At 47.4% G+C, this 20,715-nt stretch overlaps 1 protein-coding gene across 2 annotated transcripts in view; it reads right to left on the bottom strand.

Moving 5' to 3' along the window:
• Positions 1-9,512: 9,512 nt before the first annotated feature.
• MRPS28 (mitochondrial ribosomal protein S28) overlaps positions 9,513-20,715 on the bottom strand; it is a 103,926-nt gene continuing 92,723 nt past the window's right edge. For both annotated transcript variants that reach the window (XM_023751917.1, XM_006086284.3), the window contains one exon: positions 9,513-9,780. In XM_023751917.1, coding sequence (XP_023607685.1) covers positions 9,612-9,780 — 169 coding nt within the window. In that variant the 3' untranslated portion in view covers positions 9,513-9,611. The remainder of the gene's footprint in view (positions 9,781-20,715) is intronic.

The following is a 20,715-nucleotide window of genomic DNA, read 5'->3' as shown; positions in this document are numbered from 1 at the left end:
CACTCAGCGTGGGAGAGCCAGCGCACTCACCGTGGGAGAGCCAGCGCACTCACCGTGGGAGAGCCAGCGCTCACCATGGAGAGCCAGCACACTGACTGTGGGAGAGCCAGCACTCACCGTGGGAGAGCCAGCGCACTGACTGCTCACCGTGGGAGAGCCAGCGCACTCAGCGTGGGAGAGCCAGCACACTCAGGGTGGGAGAGCCAGCGCACTCACCGTGGGAGAGCCAGCGCACTCAGCGTGGGAGAGCCAGCGCACTCACCGTGGGAGAGCCAGCGCACTCAGCGTGGGAGAGCCAGCACACTCACCGTGGGAGAGCCAGCGCACTCAGCGTGGGAGAGCCAGTGCTCACCGTGGGAGAGCCAGCACACTCACCGTGGGAGAGCCAGCACACTCACCGTGGGAGAGCCAGCGCACTCAGCGTGGGAGAGCCAGTGCTCACCGTGGGAGAGCCAGCACACTCAGCGTGGGAGAGCCAGCAGCTCACCGTGGGAGGAGCCGCGCACTCAGCGTGGGAGAGCTAGTGCTCACTGTGGGAGAGACAGCACACTCAGTGTGGGAGAGCGAGCAGCTCATCGTGGGAGAGCCAGACACTCACCGTGGGAGAGCCAGCACACTCACCGTGGGAGAGCCAGCACACTCACCGTGGGAGAGCCAGCACACTCAGCGTGGGAGAGCCAGCACACTCACCGTGGGAGAGCCAGCACACTCAGCGTGGGAGAGCCAGCACACTCACCGTGGGAGAGCCAGCACACTCAGCGTGGGAGAGCCAGCACACTCACCGTGGGAGAGCCAGCACACTCACCGTGGGAGAGCCAGCGCACTCAGCATGGGAGAGCCAGCGCACTCAGCGTGGGAGAGCCAGCGCACTCATCGTGGGAGAGCCAGTGCTCACCGTGTGAGAGCCAGCGCTCACTGTGGGAGAGCCAGCGCTCACCGTGGGAGAGCCAGCACACTCACCGAGAGCCAGTGCTGTCCTCCCTTCGCAGGCTCCTCGGTGTCCCGCACCCAGCACTCAGCGAGCCGCCCGGCTGCAGTGAATACAGCGACAATCCAACGTCTGTGCTCACAGAGAAGTAAAAGCAGAGTCAACAGGAGGCAGTGGGACATCCTCTCATGTCACTCTCACAGTCACCTCCTCCGTCCACCGGGAGGCCAGGACCCCGCTACCCGGGGAGCCGTGGCCCAGCACCAGCTGCTCGCTATAGAATCGCCAGCAGATACGAACCAGACTCGAATGGGACCTGAAATCTGTGTGCCGAGATCTGTCCACGGCCCATGAACTAATTTCTGCCAAAGCTGTAAGACCAAGTGAAACCGTCGACTCAGAAACAGGGTGACAGTGGGGTGGCGGCAAAGGCCGGGGGCTGGGGGCGGGGGCGGGGCAGGAGAGAACTGAGGGCCCAGGAGAGTGTCCACCCTCTTGTTGCTCAAGTGCCTGCTTCCTTGGGGAGCAGAGTTCAAAGAGCATCTAATCCTTCTCTGTCAGTGGAGACTCTTGTACACGAATGGCCACTACAGTCAACTAAATTACAGGCAACAGAGAGAGATCAATCCTTTCTAAGCGCATGACCCTCTGCTGGGCACAGAAGATACAAAAAGGAGAAAAGCTCAGTCCCGACCTTGGAGATATTTACAATTTATAACGAAAGTATCAATGCCTCTCTAAGACATAATGCCACCCCAAGTACTAATTGGCTTCAAAGCAGAAATAATTAACCCAACCATTCTTCCTCGGAAATTATATCAGGGCACTCTTAACATTTCATTTTAAAATAATCCGTTTTTTTCTTATTTGTTTTCTCCTTTTTCCTAAAACCTTTCATTTTTCAGTGATAGACTGATCACAACTTGTAAAGTCGGAAACAAAGCGGTGCTTCTGGAAAGAACGGACACAAAGCTTTGAAACAGCAAAGACAACCCGAGGCGGATGCGCCTTTGTACAGTCCACTCTGCCCTCAGCCCTGCCAGCCTGCTGTGCAGCCAGCTTCCGAACCAGAGAAGGACGCTGGCATCAGGGAAAGTGACAGCAGAGGAGGGAGGTGGCAGCAATGTTGACAGCAAACAGAACTGCAGGCCAGTTATTGAGTCGGGGTGATAAGCAGAGGTCCCCGCAGTGAAAGAGCAGCACTATGGGCGTTGCTAGAAGCAGCAGCGACAATGACGTGAGTAAGCGGAGCAGCTGACAGCGGGCGGCGGTGGGTCACACGTTAAATACAACACGTGAAGAGCACGCGTCCTGGGCAGGACCGCCATGAGCGAGCAGCTCCCCATTCACCCCTGGGAGATCGCCTCATTGTGACGTGTCCATGACAGGGGGCCTGACATCCCAGCCTGCTCGGTGTTCCCCATTCCAAAAAGCAGGAGACGTTTGGGGGCAGGAGACGGACTAACTCATTTGCAAGTGTCAGAGGCAAGATTGGGTCGCGCACACATGTACATATTCCCTAGCAACTGAAATCTGACGAAGCGGGAGTTTACAATGTTTTTCTGATCAATAAAATGTCAAAGAACCGTCTTTATTAACTAGCAACCATGTTCACATAGCATTAGAAATGGGTAGAGAAACAGATTGTCCTCCATATGTCCCTGCAATGATTTGTCACATCACGCCCGGCCCCGCGGGAGATGCAGGCTGAGGGAGAGCCGGTGGGGAGAGCTGTGGGCCGCGGGCACGCAGGAAGGCGCGCGGGAAGGGGCGCGGGAAGGGGCATGAAGGGTCTGATGGGTGCATGTGAGGGAGTTGTCCTCCATGATGGGTGCATGTGAGGGAGCTGTGCTCCACGATGGGTGCATGTGAGGGAGCTGTGCTCCATGATGGGTGCATGTGAGGGAGCTGTCCCCCATGATGGGTGCATGTGAGGGAGCTGTGCTCCACGATGGGTACATGTGAGGGAGCTGTGCTCCATGATGGGTGCATGTGAGGGTGCTGTCCTCCATGATGGGTGCATGTGAGGGAGCTGTCCTCCATGATGGGTGTATGTGAGGGTGCTGTCCCCCATGATGGGTGCAGGTGGGCACGCGGGGAGCCACGGGGCTGGCCTCGGCCTCGGCAGGAAGGCGCTGAGCACACGGGCCTCTGAGGAGGTGGGGCCTTATCTCATCAGCTCCAGTTCCTCTCTAGAGGGACTTCTTTGCTGCCCTTAATAGCCTGGGATCTGTGTGGTCCTCCCTGCCCATCACGGCCTTTCTCAAGTGAGCAAGCGGTCCACACGGTGAACACTCACCACAGAGAACATCCTACCAACCCCACCCGGCGGCTGGGAGATTACTGAGAAGATAACCACTGTGAGTAAGACTTTAAGTTCTGGTTTACCAGGGGGGCCAACTTTATAATGACTCTTTCTTGGTCTTTGTGATCTTTTCTGTTTTTTCTAGCTCTTGCTCCACACCTACAAGGTAACACTGAAGTTAGATTATAATATCCTCTGGGTAGATTCGCCAGGACTTTTTCTGGTCCATCAATCATGTCGAATTTTGTTAATTCCTACAGCAGAGCGTACGTGGGAAAGGGGAAGGTGTTATCAAATGACTAACGCACTGGAATTTTTTTTTTTTTAAATCACAGGCATGGGATTACCTAAATTGTCGTCCATTCTGTGGTTCTATTTTGGGAATTTAGTAGTACGCTGGGCGTCACTAAAAGATAGTTATGCAGCAACATAACTGAGACATGCCATTATTTCTGACCAATAAGCTTGCAGCATTTACCCACAATCTTTGTCTCAGTTGCCTGCTTGAGCGAATTCCCACTCCTCTTAGTATGGTTTGGGGAGTTGGGACATCATCTTTCTCTACTGGCTTCTGTGGTATTTACTGCATCTAAAATGAAAGCTGCATTTAAGCGTTGCCTGGAAAAGACACAGAATCTTGCTTGCTTTTATTCATTCATTTGCAATAATTATTGCTATCACAGCCTCATGTGCATTTTTCCCAGACCATAATGAGTCGAGACTACGTGTAGGGCAGAAGTGTGGGGGTTGCTTTTTCAAGCAGGCAATTTTGTGAAGCAAATGGTAGTAATCTGAGCCATTTTTTGGTTTCTAAAGATTTCATCTGTCCACAGGATGACTTCAGGGTCCACACAATTCCTTACCTGGAGGCTAAGATGCTACATTCCTAACCCCGGTTCCATTTCCACACGTAGAAGGCAGGTATGGGAGGTAAAAGATGACATTTGTTTCCTGCATCCTTTGGCTCAGAACATCTGAGTTCTTTGTAATTAGTTTAAGAGAAACATAGGGGAAAGCCTATGGTCTTTTCAAGTAAACTACATGTTCCCCTTAGGAATTCATACTAAAATGTGTATTTATTTTTAAAAACCAAATGATATGAATATAGGTAATGCAATACTGGGCCAGCCCCGTGGTCTGACCAGCCTGTGGTGTCAGAGTCTCGTGGTATTCCATTCATGTTGGCCTCAGAAGTTTGGGGATTCGCTTCAAACCCCTGGTCTACCTTTTTTTTAAAATATATTTTTATTGATTTCAGAGAGAAAGGGAGAGGAAGAGAGAGATAGAAACATCAATGAAAGAGAATCATTGATCGGCTGCCTCCTGCACGCTTCCTACTGGGGACGGAGCTCGCAACACAGGCCTGTGCCCTTGACTAGAATTGAACCTGGGACCCTTCAGTCTGCAAGCTGACGCTCTATCCACGGAGCCAAACCAGCCAGGGCCCCTGTTCTCCTTTAATACCCAAATCTGGATTTACCATTCAGTCAACTAACTCTTTCCTGAACTTAAGTCTTTGGCTTAAACCAATTACAGAAACGAGTTCCTCAATGACACGGGTTCCACCCCATCCATCATGAGACTGTAGCACGGGTTCCACCCCTGGGACTGAAGGACTGGGATGAACATTCACTCTATCACAGTTGTCCTCTTGGTTACAACTACCCACATCCCTCCAGAGTGCGTAACTAACTCACCTCCATGACCCTCGCCCCCAAGCCTCACCCAACCACAGCCCTGTCCAAAGACCCGATCTCCTGATCTCTACCAGGTCCAAATCCTGCCACTCCTGACCCAGAGACTATAAACTGGACAGAAAGTTATCTGCCTTCTACATATATCGGCAGGCACCCTACGGGTGACCCCAGTGTCCCCACCTCTTGGCATTCATAGCCTTGTGTTAATCCTCTCTATTCTTAACTTGCTACCAACCAACAGAATATAGCGGCACTGAGGGAATGTCACTTTTGTGATTAAGTCACGGACAATGGTGACTTCTATCTTGCTAGCAGCCTTTCTCTCTCTCAAAAAACCTCCTTAAGTAAAGGGTTGGAGGAGGAGCAGGAGGAGACACTGGGTGGTGATAGAGATGCCTTTGGCCTTGATGTGGTGATGAATTCATGGTTGTGTACTTATCTTCAAATTCCTTCAGTTATACACGTTATGTTCAGCATTTACATGTCAGAGGGAGGCAGTGGATTGGAGGAGGTAGCTGGGAGACAGCCTCCGCTGCTGTGCCGGAGAGGCCGCCACCGTGCGCGGGCCGAGCAGCACTCCCTGGCGTCTCCAGGGACTGAGCTCAGTGGGACCACCAGCAACGGGCTATTCCTGACTAACAGGGGACTCTCCTGGTGGCGACCTTTGCACTGGGCTCCTGACCTACGTAAGTGGCGCATGATAAAATGTTTGTAGTTTGCAAGGTTCTACCTTCTGTACAAACCTCTCCCAAGAACTCCAGACCCACATGTCCAACTGCCTTCAGAACGCCTCCACTTAGATGGCTAAGAGGCATCTTGGATTAAACACGTCCAAACTGACTCTTCATAGGCCGCCCAGCCCCGCCCTTCCCTATCCCAGTTAAGGGCAATTCAACGCTTCCGTTGTGCAGGCCAAACACCTTGCTGTCATCCCTCCTCTCTGGATCACATACTCCATATCCAGCGTAGGAAGTGCCTTTGCCTCTACCTTCAAAATATATCCAGACAGCCTTCCCACCCCCACTGCCACCACTGGTCCCAGCCGCCACCCCCTCTCACCTGGGTCACTGCAAGTCTCCCACAGGTCTTGCTGCTGCTGCCCCAGTTCCTGATCAGCTTACTCAGCTGGTCTACTCCAGGGATCCTACTAACTTGTCTGTCAGAGTACATCCCTCCTCTGCTCAGTTCCGCCAGTGATCCTCCATCTCAGAGTAAACAAAGGCCCCAGTCCACACTCGGACCTGCAAGGCCTCCCACTCCTCCAGGCTCACGTACTCCTCTTCCGCTCAGATGCTCGGCTTCCTCCCAGTTCCCTAAACTGGAAAGGCACGGTCCTGCCTCAGGGCCTTTGCACTGGCCATCCCTCTGTTAGAATACTCCTCCCAGAGGCTCACTCTGTTTCCTCCAGATATTAGTCAAAAGTGAATTCCCGGAGACTATGAATGGTGGTGAATGTTAACTAGATTTACTGTGATAATTTCACACAATGTACAAATATCAAGTCATTATGGTGTAGACCTGAAACCAGTATAATGTCATAAATCAATTAACTTCAATAACAGTAAAAAGCTCATAGAACAGTGGAAAAATAAAATCTTTTCCATAAAAAAAGTGAATCTGTGAGGCCTTCCATTTGACACCACACTAAAGTTCAACCTCAGCCTGTCAGTCTGACGACATAACCCCATTCCCTGCGTTATTTATTGATTTATTTATTGTTGTTAATCCTCACCTGAGGATTTTTTTCCACTGATTTTTAGAGAGAATGGGAGAGGGGATACAGAGAGAGAAAGACATCGATGTGAGACATATCGATTGGTTCCCTCCCACACATGCCCTTCCTGGGGCCTGGGATTGAGCCTGCAACTGAGGTACATGCTCTAGACCAGAATCAAACCCCAGACCCTTCAGTCTGCGGTCAATGCTCTATCCACTGAGCCAAACCGGCTAGGGGCCCTGGTTTATTTTTTTCTATAATTGACATATAACTTTATATTAGTTTCAGATGTACATGATTCTATGTTTTTACATATTTCAAAATGATCACAGTAAGTCTAGTTAACATCGATCACCATACATAATCACAAATTTTTCTAGTAAAAGTAACTTTTAAGATCTTCTCTCTTGCCCCCTAGCTGGTTTGGCTCAGTGGATAGAGCATCAGCCTGCGGACTGAAATGTCCCAGGTTTGATTCCAGTCAAGGGCACCTGCCCAGGTTGTGGGCTCAAGGTGTGTAGGAGGCAGCTGATCAATGATTCTCTCTCATCATTGATGCATTTTTCTCTCTCTCTCTTTTCCTCTCTGAAATCAATAACATATTTTAAGAAAATTTTTTTAAAAAAAGGATCTACTCTCTTAGCAACTGGCAAATTACAATACAGTATTATTAACTACTAGAGGCCCGGTGCACGAAATTCGTGCACTGGGGATGGGTGGGGGTCCCTTAGCCCAGCATGTGCCCTCTTGCAGTCCGGGACCCCTCCCTTGTTACTGCCCACCTGCTTGCTGCTTCCTACCACTCGGCTTGCTGCTCCTTAGTGCTGCCACGAAGGCCTTGGGTCTGCTGGGTGCCGGGCCTGCGGGTTTGTGTCTCTGATACCCCCAGCAGCCCCAGCACCTTGATGGCGGGGCTTGGGGCTGCAGGTCTTTGACACGCAGAACAAAGAACATGGGTACAGGCCTCTCCCTCTGCAGTCGCTGCTGGGTACAGGCCTCCCGCTGCGGAGGGCGGGAGGCCTGTACCAGGGCGCAGGCCAGGCGGCAACCCCGGCCCCCACTGTGGGGTCCAGGGTTGCCCCCTGGCCTGCACCCGGGCCCTCCCGCCCTCCGATCACCATGGGGATCCGTGCAGGCCAGCCGGCAACCCCGGCCCCAGTGGGGTCTGGGGTTGCCACCTGGCCTGCGCCCGGGCCCTCCCGTCCTCCGATCGCCATGGCATCGCTCCTCGCAGGCCAGGCGGCAACCCCGGACCCCGCCAAGGGGATCACTCCGCGCAGGCCAGCCGGGCCCTCCCGCCCTCCGATGCCATGGCGATCCTGGGCGCAGGCCAGCCGGCAACCCCGGCCCCAGTGGGGTCCGGGGTTGCCGCCCGGTTTTCCAATAGCGATCACCGGCTGGGGGGTGGGGGAAGGCGGCCTTTGCCCACCCCCTAGCTCTTATCTGCCGCCTGGGTTGCAGATCACCATTTTTCAGTCCTTCCCCTTTCGCCTCCCGTATGCAAATTAGCCACCATCTTTGTTGGTGGTTAACCGCCATCTTAGTTGGCAGTTGATTTGCATAAGGATATGCTGATTAGCCAATGGGAAGGGTAGCAGTCGTACGCTAATTACCATGTTTCTCTTTTATTAGTGTAGATAGTCACCATGCTGTACATTACATCCTATGCCTTATTTATTTTATAGTTGGAAATTTATACCTTTTAATCCCCTTCACCCATTTCATCCTCCTTTCCCCTCTCCATCAATCTATTCTCTAGTCTATACCCATGGGCTTGTTTTTTCCCTTTTTGTTAAATTCTACATATAAGTGAGATCACACGGTATATAGCTTTCTCTAACTTATTTCATTTAGCATAATGCCCTCAAAGCCCATCCATGTTGTCACAATGGCAAGATTTCCTTCTTTTTATGGCCAAGTAATATTCTAATTTATATATTTAGCATTATCTTCTTTATTCATCCAGCAACCTAGGTTGTTTCCATTACTCGGCTATTGTAACTAATGCTGCAATGAACATGGGGTGCATACCTCTTTTTGAGTTAGTGTTTTCGTTTTATTCTGATAAATACCATGAGTGGAATACTGGTAGCTCTATTTTAATTTTTTGAGCAATCTCCTACTGTTTTCTACAGTGGCTGTACCAGCTGACACCCCCCCAACTGCGCACGAAGGTTCCCTTTTCTCCGCGTCCTCACCAACACTTACTTCTTGTCCTTTTGGTAACAGCCATTCTAGCAGGTGTGAGGTGGTACCTCCCGGGGGTTCGGAAGATGCTGAGCACCTTCCCAGGGACCTTCTGTCTGTCCTCTTTGGAAAAATGTCTGTACAGATCCTCAGCCCTCCTTTATTTTTGTCCTTAGCACATGTCACTCTCTAATACACTATGTTTCCCACTTATTTGTTTACTTCCCCTACTCGAGGGTAAGCTCCAAGATGCGAGCGATTGTCTAACTTGCTTACTGCTGTTCTTGGGGTTAGAACAATGCCGGCACACAGCTCTCACAGCGTGTTTATTCAATCACAGCACTGCTCAGTACAGGTCCCAGCGGTTCTCAACCTGTGGGTCGCGACCCCTTTGGGGGTCGAATGATCCTTTCACAGGGGTCGCCTAAGACCATCGGAAAACACATATATAATTACATATTGTTTTTGTGATTAATCACTATGCTTTACTTATGTTCAATTTGTAACAATGAAATTGGCGGTCACCACAACATGAGGAACTGTATTAAAGGGTCACGGCATTAGGAAGGTTGAGAGCCACTGGGTTACACTATCCCAAACAAAGGGGAAAATGTTACAAAAAAGGGGAAGGGAGGTACAGCTAAGGAAATTCTAACAAACAAGAGCTACAATTATAGCTTTCATTGTCTTCTTTCAGTCATTTATTCAGTTTTCTCACTGCATCCCTGGTGACCATCTGGGCTGTACAGAGGAGGGAAGGCACCAAGCAAAGTCCGCTCATTGCTCACGAGGCTCCTCCCTTGCTCTGGGGTCTCTGCTCTCCTGGAGCCCCAGGAGCACCGCATCCGCCTCCAGTAAAGTCGTGTCTGTGGTCGCTCCCAGGAACCTGGACGTAAGCTCAAGGTCCAGCAGCCGCAGACGGACTCTGGCTCCTATCTGGTATTTCCTAAATAGAAAAAAAAAAAATCCATTAATTCTGCATAAAATGAAAAACTAGTTTATAATACAAATTCTAATTCTGATTTGTATTGGCTTAAGATAAAAAATGAACACCAGTATCTAATAATTTTTGACATAAAAGTAATTTAGTTATGTCAGAATTTTCATCTTAAAGTTGCTTTTAAAGATTCTTATAACCAAAATAAAAATGTTTTCCAAACTGAAATTCAAACAAGTTGGATCTTGAAATTGACATTTCTTTTAATATGTCATCATTCATTTATAAAGTTGGAGAGTATCAAGGTGACAAAAAAGGTTTTCAGATACAATTTTCTTCTAAAATTAAAATCTTCTTTTAAAGGAAATTTTATAAAAGCAAAATTGAAAACAGAATCTAAGTGCAAAGTACTTAATGACGGGGACTGATTGTAATTAAAGAGTAATCCAGTGATAACATGCACGATGGCTCAGTTTGATCAGTAACATGGCCAAGTAATACAGCACCAAATAAAAACTGACACTCATTCACCTTTCTTCCTTGATCAACTATTTTAAGAGTTTAACATCAGCATTACAGAGAGGTATGGGAGAGTGAAAATATCCTAAACAATTAAAAATCACAAATCTTTAAAAATCAAAATATCTACTTCAAATACTTTAAGTAAATTTTAAAATTAATGTAAGTCCACATATGCAGAAAATGAAGAAACAAAGTTCTCCCCAAAGCCACTGGAAAACGATTTTGGCGGAAATATCATGAACACAATGTCTGGCGAGGTATTCTGAAGGAATTTATGAATGGTCCATGAAATAAACACTTAGGCTATTTGACTTGTTATTTTTCTAATTCTAGAAGTTATGTCCGTTTGTAAAGTTTGGAGAACAGTAATTTGGTCGCATTTCCTAGTCTCTCCATAGGGTGTGTGTGTGTGCACATGCGCGCCTGACAGCAGAGATCACATTTTCTGTATATTTTTAAAAATGAAAAAGATGGAGACATCGCTTTATTCTTAGAAAATGACAACTACAGAGTGTACTCCATAGGACGCAGCCCCTGGGGAAGTGAGGTGAGTTCCAGCAAGGTGAAGCCTACGCCGTTTTCCACATCACTGGCTCACGGGACGCTTTCGCTTGTCTTCATAGCACAGGGGTTCGGTTAACCAGCGTTCTTTCATGTGGACCTGCCTTCCCTCCTCCCTGCAACACCCAACGAGTTAGCAAGTTTTACTCATTTCTGGACACAGATATTTCTGCAACTTAGCCCCTCAAGTCCCACAGCGCCTGGCGAAAGCTGAGGTATGACAAGACCTCCCCAGGCTGCCCTGAATGCTGAGGTGGAAATGGCCGAGCCACGCATCGTCCTCCTCTGCCCCTTGGCTCCTGTTGCCGGCACTGCTGGACCTGCCGTCTCTCTGCGTCCTACTGGCTCTTAAACACCAGGCCCATGGCCTCAGACGCCCTCCCGAGAGCCGCGGCACCACGACACGCCTTGTCAGATGAAGGGTCGGCCCTGATGTCCAGGAAGACAGAGGCTCTGCAGTCCTGGACTTGGATGCCAACCCGAGCCCCGCAGCGAGCGTCCTGGCCGGAACCTCGGTCCGCTGCTTTCTCTAAACCACAGCTTCCTCAGGCTACGGGAGACTCGGGCCTCTGCAGGCTGTGGTGGGACTGACGGGACAGCAGACGGGAACGTGCAGCCCGTCAGCCCGAATGCCAGTGGGGCCTCACTGCCTGGACCGGTGGCCTGTGCGCCTCTGGTCTCCCGTTAGACTGCGCGCCCCACAATCTGGCTGTACTGATCCGTGTCCGAGATGCCAAAGCAGCAGGTACTCAGATGTCAAATGAGCAAGACGCTCGCTGATAAGAGCCAGCAGCGGGCGATGGTCTGGAAAGTCTAGTTTCCTGGCTTCGGCAGCTGTGCAGACTGTGTATTCACTCAACCTCTCTGAAACCTGCCTGGCAGAGTGATGGTAAATGCTAGTTCTCTTCTCCTTCTATTGTTCGTAACTGGTCTATTTCTTTTTCCTTATTTTTAGGGGCATTACTCACAGATGGATTACAACCAGCCATGGGGGGGCACAGTGACTGTTAAGCAGAGACGAACGGGTCACAATCACTGGGAAGACCTCTGAGCACAGGAAGCCCTCTGTGCAGATGGGTCTGTCATACAAACGCTGCAGTCCCAGCTCAACAATGAAACAGCAACACCACGAGGGCCAGTGTATTGGTAACTACAAGAGACAAAACTGTCCCCATTTTTTGATGCAGTAGCGATCATAATACGATAGCTTTGCCTTCATCTCTAAAAATTATGGAAATTCTGCAATCTGCTCAGTGAGCCGGTAAAGAAGATGAAAAGCCAAGTGCAGGCCTGCATGTGTGCTGAACGAAGGAAGAGTCACCCAAATGGACAGGAAGCAAAACAAAAGAGTCTACAAGATCCTCTGACTTCTGCTATCGGGAGTACAGCATCCCCCTTTATCTGCAGGGGACACGTTCCAAGACCCCCTGAAACCATGGAGGGTGTGAACCTGAAACGTGCTGTTTCTCTCCAACCCTTACCTGTGATGCTGCTGAATTTATCCATTAGGCACAGTAAGAGGTGAACAATAACTAATAATAAAGTACAATATAGCAATACACTGCAATGCAGGTTAGGTGAGTAGCATTGGGCCATTAGGACGTCAATAAGGGCTACTGAACACCAGGACTGCGATCCCTGGACAGGGATCTGACCCCAGTCGACCCAGCTGGTGGGAGCATCCACAGTGCGAAGGTGCTGGGCACAGGGACAAGCCATGTGCCAGGCGGGATGGAGGGGCGGCAGGGGATTTCATGATGCTACTCAGAACAGTGAGCGACTGAAAACCTAGGAATTGTTTATTTCTGCAATTTTCAGTTTAATGTTTTTGGACCAAGGTTGAGTGTGGGTAACGGCGGGGGACGGGGGAGGGGTTGTCACTGTAGCGGATTTACTGTCATGGCGCCAGATTGTTACCTGTGTCACAGTTACTCCGATGTAAGCGTTACCTTCCCTCTCGGCCTGCGAGCGGTGAGGCAGGGAAGTGCTCACGGCTGTCTCCCACAGGAGGCGATGCACACATCTCACCTCCTGGAGCCCTCTGAACAGTGGTGGCCACACTTCCCATCACATCCGAGGCACCTGGGGTGCTTGCTTAAAATGCAAATGGAGGGGAGCAACCCGAGAATGACCTGGCGAGCGGGGGTGGGACCTGGGAATCCCAGCCCCCCATGATTCCGATGCTGTCTGCTCTGTCACCTTCCCTGTGACAGTCCTGCAGGAGGGCAGACAGCCCACCCAAAGGGCCAGCAAGACGAGGACCGAGGACAGAACTCTGTGGCCCATTAACCACCTTCCAGGTTAACAGATGTTCTCCCTAAGTCAGCGGTTCTCAACCCTCTGGCCCTTTAAATACAGTTCCTCATGTTGTGACCCAACCATAAAATTATTTTCGTTGCTACTTCATAACTGTAATGTTGCTACTGTTATGAATCGTAATGTAAATATCTGATATGCAGGATGGTCTTAGGCGACCCCTGTGAAAGGGTCGTTCAACCGCCAAAGGGGTTGCGACCCACAGGTTGAGAACCGCTACCCTAAGTGATGACAGAGTCTTGTAGGGTCAGTAATTTAGACAAAAAAAGTCAGGCAATGACCACACGAATTGGAGGAGTGCACCTGGAGTCCCTTCGAGAAAGGCCTGGCAGCCTGTCGCTCTGGGAAATGTTCTCCCTCAAAGGAACGGCAGCCGTTCAGGGGAATTTACCCGTCTTTCACTGCGAAACTCTTTATTAAAGGGGAAGAAAGAAGTCATGTATTTCTGAGAACTCCATTTCTGCCCATGTAATTCAAAAAATTTTTTCTGATTGACTTTTAGAGAGAACGAGGAAGGGGGAGAGGGAGAGGGAGAGGGAGAGGAGAGAAACATCCATCTGCTGTTCCACTGATTTATGATTCATTGGTTGCTTCTGACCTGGGATGGAACCTGTACCTTGTGTATTGGGCTGGTGCTCTAACCACTGGCCAGGCTCTGCCATTGCAATCCGAGGTGAGCTTCCAGGACTGCAGTCTGAACCCCGATACTACAGAGTCTCCCCAGCTGGGCTTCCACTGTTCCACAGACAAGATTAAAGTGCAGATGCCAGGAAACTTCCCAGATTGCTTGTGCAGTCTATACACGGTCACTTTATTCCAAAGATGTTGGCCTGAGTATGAACAGCCGGAAGAGGCCGTGCAGAGCTTAAAAACGAGGGCTCTGGAACCAGTGGATGAGGCACGTCCAGGCCTTTCACTTACCGACATGTGACTCTGGGCTAGTTCCTCTGTCCCTGCTCCGTTCCCCCATCTGTAACACAGTTACTAATTATGCCTACCCCCCAGGCTCCTGTGAGCACGAAATGAGTGACTACATGTGAAACCCTTATAAATGCTCAATAAATGTTAGCTATCATCACCAACGCCACCAGCACCATCCTCATCATCACCGTCCCCACCATGGAAACAAGCACAGTGACCCTGGCACCGAGGCGGAGTGAGGGAGAAAACAGGGCACTCCCAGCTAGAATTCCAAGTTATAATTAAATCAATAAAGAATCCTGTAGGACTCAGAGAACCAAGATGGCGGCATAGGTAAACACTGGAGTTTGCTGCCTCGCACAACCACTTCAAAAATACAACTAAAAGACGGAAAGGACATCATCCAGAACCACAGGAAGGCTGGCTGAGTGGAAATTCTACAACTAGAAGGAAAGAGAAAAGCATACCGAGACTCAGAGGAGGAGCAGTGCTGAAGTAAAATACTAAGGTGCGGAGTGCATGCAGAACGGGCTGGCGGCTGAGGGCGCGGTTGTCGTTTTCAATTGGGAGGGAGTCTCTAGGGACCCAGACTCATAAGTGAGAAGCGGGACTGTCTGGCATCGGTCAGAACCCGAGGGCAGCTTTCTCTCCGAGGGGCTTGCAGCGATTACCCAGACACTGAGAAGCAAAGCCTCTGAGGGCAAGACTGAGAGCAGCCATAACTGCTAGCCCCGCCCTGTTGATCCCGTGGGACCTGCCCCGCCCAAGCCCTGCAGGGAGGCTTTTGCTGGATAGCCGCAGGCAAAGGCTAGATTAGCACCTCCCTAGAGATCCAGGAGCCAGGAAGTCCAGAGGTCAGAGTGGGACCATCCAGTTTGCAGCTCCGTGGAACCATAAAAGACACACTCAGGGGGCAGACTCAGTGAGCACCAAAACCCCATTGAAGCAAGTCTTGCCCAGAGGGGTGTCTCCAGCACAGAAGTTCTCCCACTGCAGACACAGCTGATTCTCACAGCCAATTGGCCTGGAGGTCAATTCCTCCCAGTGATAACTACAACAATCAAGGCTTAATTACAACAAGACTGTGCACAAAAACCACAAGGGGGTGCACCAAGAGTGTCTACCTCAGGTAATTGGGACACTTAGCACAGAAAGGCACTCTATCGACACAGCGAAGCATAAAAAATGCCGCGACAAAGAAACAGGACACAAATGACAGAAATGGAGGAAAGCAAACTGCTGGATAGAGAGTTCAAAACCACACTTTTAAGGTCTTTAAAGAACTGTCTAGAAGCCGCCGATAAATTTAGTAAGGCCCTCGAAAAGACTGGTGAGACCACCGATAAATGTAGTGAGATCTTCAAGAAGACTGGTGAGACCGCCAATAAATTTAGTAAGACCCTCGAAAAGACTGGTGAGACTGCCGATAAATGTAGTGAAATCTTCAAGAAATCTAATGAGACCCTCGATGTTGTGATAAAGAACCAACTAGAAATTAAGCATACACTGACTGAAATAAAGAATATTATACAGACTCCCAACAGCAGACCATAGGATCGCAAGAATCAAGTCAAAGATTTGAAATACGAAGAAGCAAAAAACACCCAACCAGAAAAGCAAAATGAAAAAAGAATCCGAAAATACGAAGATAGTGTAAGGAGCCTCTGGGACAGCTTCAAGCGTACCAATTATAGGGGTACCAGAAGAAGAGAGAGAGCAAGATATTGAAAACCTATTTGAAGAAATAATGACAGAAAACTTCCCCTACCTGGTGAAAGAAATAGACTTACAAGTCCAGGAAGCGCAGAGAACCCCAAACAAAAGGAATCCAAAGAGGACCACACCAAGACACATCATAATTAAAATGCCAAGAGCAAAAGACAAAGAGAGAATCTTAAAAGCAGCAAGAGAAAGAAAATCAGTTACCTACAAGGGAGTACCCATACGAATGTCAGCTGATTTCTCAACAGAAACTTTGCAGGCCAGAAGGGAGTGGCAAGAAATATTCAAAGTGATGAATACCAAGAACCTACAACCAAGACTACTTTATCCAGCAAAGCTATCATTCAGAAGTGAAGGTCAGATAAAGAGCTTCACAGATAAGAAAAAGCTAAAGGAGTTCATCACCACCAAACCAGTATGAAATGCTGAAAGGTATCCTTTAAGAAGAGGAAGAAGAAGAAAAAGGTAAAGATACAAATTATGAACAACAAATACACATCTATCAACAAGTAAATCTAAAAATCAAGTGAATAAATAATCTGATGAACAGTAAAAAAAAAAAAAATAGGTACACTCTTTATTCATTCCTCTAGGTACTTCAGACTATATCTGTTATAGTAAATTAGAACATCAGAATACAAAGCATTTGTGGCATTTGAGTCTAATTACTTACAGAAATATAAACACTCACTGAAACTCAGTTTAACATATAACTTTTACATCAAATAAGGAATTATGTTTTGGAAACATCAATTTCCATCTTGGTACAGTTGTTTACTGTTTGACAATGAAAACATTACCTAAATTTGCTGTTGTTGTTTGTTTTTTTTTTCTGAAAAATAAAATGATACTAAATCTGTAAAAAAAAAAAGAATCCTGTAGGAGAGAAATTTAGAGGTGGGTTTCCTTCCAATATCTGCTTGGATTTAAACCCTAATTTAATTGTATAAGCATTCCTCCATTAAAATCCTATATAATAAAAGGCTAATACGCAAATAGACCGAATGGCAGAACAACCAAACAACCGGTCGCTATGACGTGCGCTGACCGTGTGTGGAACATGGCGGGCTTTGGCCGTGGCGGGATGGTGGAGCAGGTGACCAGGGATGCCAGACCAAGGCGGGGCGCCGGTTGCTGTCATTGGGGTGAGTCTCTGGTGTTTACTAAAAATTCTTTGCTCCCATGTGACACAGTCCCGCCTGGCGCTTGCACCTGCTGCTGGCGCCGGCCCCGCTCTCACCTGCTGCTGGCGCTGAAGCTGCTGCTCGCACCCACTGCCAGTGCCAGAGCTGCCACTTGCACCCGCTGCCAGTGCCCGGCACTGGCCCCGATCACTCGGTGCCATCAGCGGATGCGAGTGGTGGCTCCCGGCCCCGATCGCCCCTGAGGCCTTCTCCACCTCCCCCTACTCCTGAGGGGTGATCGGGGCAGCAGCTGCCACTTGCACCTGCTGCTGGCACCGGCCCCAATCGCTCTGCGCCGTCAGTGGATGAGAGCGGGGCTGGCGCTGTCAGTGTATGGGAGCGGCGGCGGCAGAAGCGGGGCTGCAGGGGACCAGGCGGGGGCGCGGAGGATGGGCCGAGACCCGCCCCTGTGCCTACTGCAGCCTCGTGGCTAATGATTCCTTTCAAGGTGCACGAATTTGTGCACTGAGCCCCTAATATATGATAACTTAAATGTTCCACAAAAACGAAAACAATTTCTTTTGAAATGAATGCTGAATTTCCTTTGAGGATGTGAGGCAAAATAGCACTGGACAAAAGCAAGTAAAGTTCAGAGAACTGCACATCTAATGGTCCACATTTCCCAGCATTCACTGCAAGAAAGTAGCATAAATTGTCAGTTGCAAAAGGGTCACAGATTTACCTACTACTCTCTTGACGGTGGCTCAAGGAACTGCAGAGCTGTCTACCCGTACCTACCTCCCATCACTCTCGCTTCTCTAATTCTTGATAGAGTTAAGCCTTTTATGAACCTACTTTATTTTTAACACCATTTCCTGGAAGGGGAAGTTCATTTCTGTAGGTTCATTATTTGTTCTCCCAAGAAGCATTTTTATAGGTTCTTTTTAAATCGGCCATTTCAATAGTAAACTTCTACCCTAATCAACTACCCCTTCTTGATTTCACAGTCTGGATCCATCTCCTCTATATCTTCTTTCTATAAAGCCTTATCATTCTTATATTTAACTAGTTTTCTCGTTCCTTTGATTATATCAAAGAAAATGGATAAATACCCATAAACATAATTTTGCTATAATTTCAAAGAATTACCTAAAGGTTATCTACAGACCTTCAGAACAGTATGCTAAGCCAAGTCAGTCTGTCAGAAAAAGCTAAGAACCATATGATTTCACTCATACGTGGGACAGAAACTGAAACTCACAGGCACAGACAATAGCACGGTAGTTATCAGAGGGAAGGGGTGAGGGGCTTGGTAAAGGAAGGTTATTTGATTGTGGGTCGTGGGCACACAATGCACAATACAGATGATGTAGCAAAGAAATGTATACCTGAAACCTATATAATCTTATTAACCAATGTCACCTCAATACATTTTATTTAAAAAAGATCCCACTCTAGATTTTAAGTCTGGTTTAGCTTTTTGAGGTAAAAGAAAAGGGTCCCCATTTCATCTGCACAGCATCATGGCCTTGTGATCACTATCCTGTCATTTCATTCCCAGCATGTGGGCTGTTCCCAGATCTTAGCTACTGTAATTGTGCTGCTATGAACATACACTCTTTCTAATTGGTATTTCGGGTTTCTTAGGATATATTCCTAGACGTGGGATCACTGGGTCAAATAGGAGTTCCATATTTAATTTTTTTAGGAAACTCCATATTGTTTTCCATAGTGGCTGCACCAGTCTGCATTCCTTGGACAAGTGTCTACTTAGGTTCTTTGCTGATTTTCTAATTGGATTGTTTGTCTTCCTTTTGTTGAGTTGTATGAATTCTTTATATATTTTGGACATTAATCCTTTATCAGATGCATCATTGCCATGTATGTTCTCCCATACAGTGGGCTTCCTTTTCATTTTGTTGATGGTTTCTTTTGCTGTGCAGCTTTTTATTTTGATGTAGTCCATTTGTTTATTTTCTCCTTAGTTTCCTTTGCCCTAGGACAGAGGTGGGCAACCTTTTTGTGAGTGCGTGCCAAAACCAGCAAAATCTCTGACTCAAAATTCTTCTGCGTGCCAACCCTCATTTTTTGAGAACATGTTACGCCTACTTGATATCTCTTAAGGTGTACGTATGTGAAGAACCTTGAAGAAATAATAAAATTCATTCGAGCGACAAAAACACAGTATATGATGACGAAAAATACATTTATTTTTTAATGCATACATGTACACTGATAGTCCGACAGAAAACTTTATGACTCCGTTTGATGTTATCAGTGGAACTTTTGCTGCTGCATCACTGATGACAGAGATTTTACATCAGGTTTATATTTCGTGACCTTCAGAGATATGCACAAGCTACTACTTTCATCCGTCAGGCTACTCCTATTAGGAGACTTAACAAAATTCATCACTGAGAACAAAGATTCACAAGCGTATGTGGATGAAACCAAAACACTGGTCAGATCTAGGAAGGCAGGGAGAGTTAAAGCAGAGGCATAGAAACTGCTTTTCCCCTCTCTCGTCAATCCATGTCTATGGTCTTTAAGATAACTTGTTATGTAAAATTATTATTTATCTAAGATGCACCAACACTGAATTTATCTGAAAAATAAAAAAGTCGATATTAAGAAAAAAATTGTAAATGGAAGATTATAAGAGAGGGTTTTGTGTGCCAGCAAAAGTTACTGGCGTGTCATGTTTGGCATGCATGCCAGGGGTTGCCCACCCCTGCCCTAGGAGATGTATCTGTAAACATACTGCTATGAGAGATATCTGAGATTTTGATGCCTGTGGTTTCTTCTAGGATATTTATAGTTTCACAACTTACATTTTAGTCTTTTATCCATTTTTGAGTTTATTCTTATGTATAGTATAAGTTGGTGGTCTAGTTTTATTTTTTTGCATATATCTGTCCAATATTTCCAACACCATTTATTGAAGAGACTGTCTTGATTCCATTGTATGTTCTTGCCTCCTTTGTCAAATATTAATTGAGCATAATGGCTTAGGTTGATTTCTGGAGCCTCTGTTCTATTCCATTAATCTATCTTCCTGTTCTTGTGCCAGTACCAGTGGCTTTGTACTATAACTTGATATCTGGTATTATGATTCCTCCAACTTTGTTCTTCTTTCTCAAGATTGCTGTGGCTATTTAGGGTCTTTTCTGGTTCCATATAAATTTTTGGAGTATTTGTTCTAAATCTGTGAAATATGCTGTTGGTATTTTAATAGGGATTGCACTGAATCTGTAGATTGCCTTGGGTAGTATGGACATTTTAATTATGTTAATTCTACCAATCCATGAACATGGTATATTCTTCCACTTGATTATATCTTCCTCTCTCTCTTTTTTCAATGTCCTACAGTTTTCCCAAGTCTTTTAACTCCTTGGTTAAGTTTATTCCTAAGTATCTTAATTATTTTGTTTCAATAGTGAATGGGATTGTTTGTTTAGTTTCTCTTTCTGAGAATTCATTGTTGATATATAAAAAGCCATCGATTTCTGGGTGTTGCTTTTGTATCCTGCTACATTGTTAAATTCATTTATTAAATCCAGTAGTTTTTTGGTGCTTTAGGGTATTCCATGTAAAATATGTCATCTGTGAAGTTTCACTTCCACCCTTCCAATTTGGATGCCTTTTATGTTTTCTTCTTGTCTGATTGCTGTGGCTAGGACTTCCAGTACTATCTATAATAATAAAAGCCTAAGTGACCATCACAACCAAACAAAATGACAGAACAGGCTGCGTGGATGACCAGGCCCACAGGCAGGGC

Source organism: Myotis lucifugus, unplaced genomic scaffold, assembly GCF_000147115.1.
Source record: "Myotis lucifugus unplaced genomic scaffold, Myoluc2.0 scaffold_27, whole genome shotgun sequence".
NCBI lineage: Eukaryota > Metazoa > Chordata > Mammalia > Chiroptera > Vespertilionidae > Myotis > Myotis lucifugus.
Note: the sequence above shows the minus strand (reverse complement) of the source record. Positions and strands in the feature narration are given on the sequence as shown.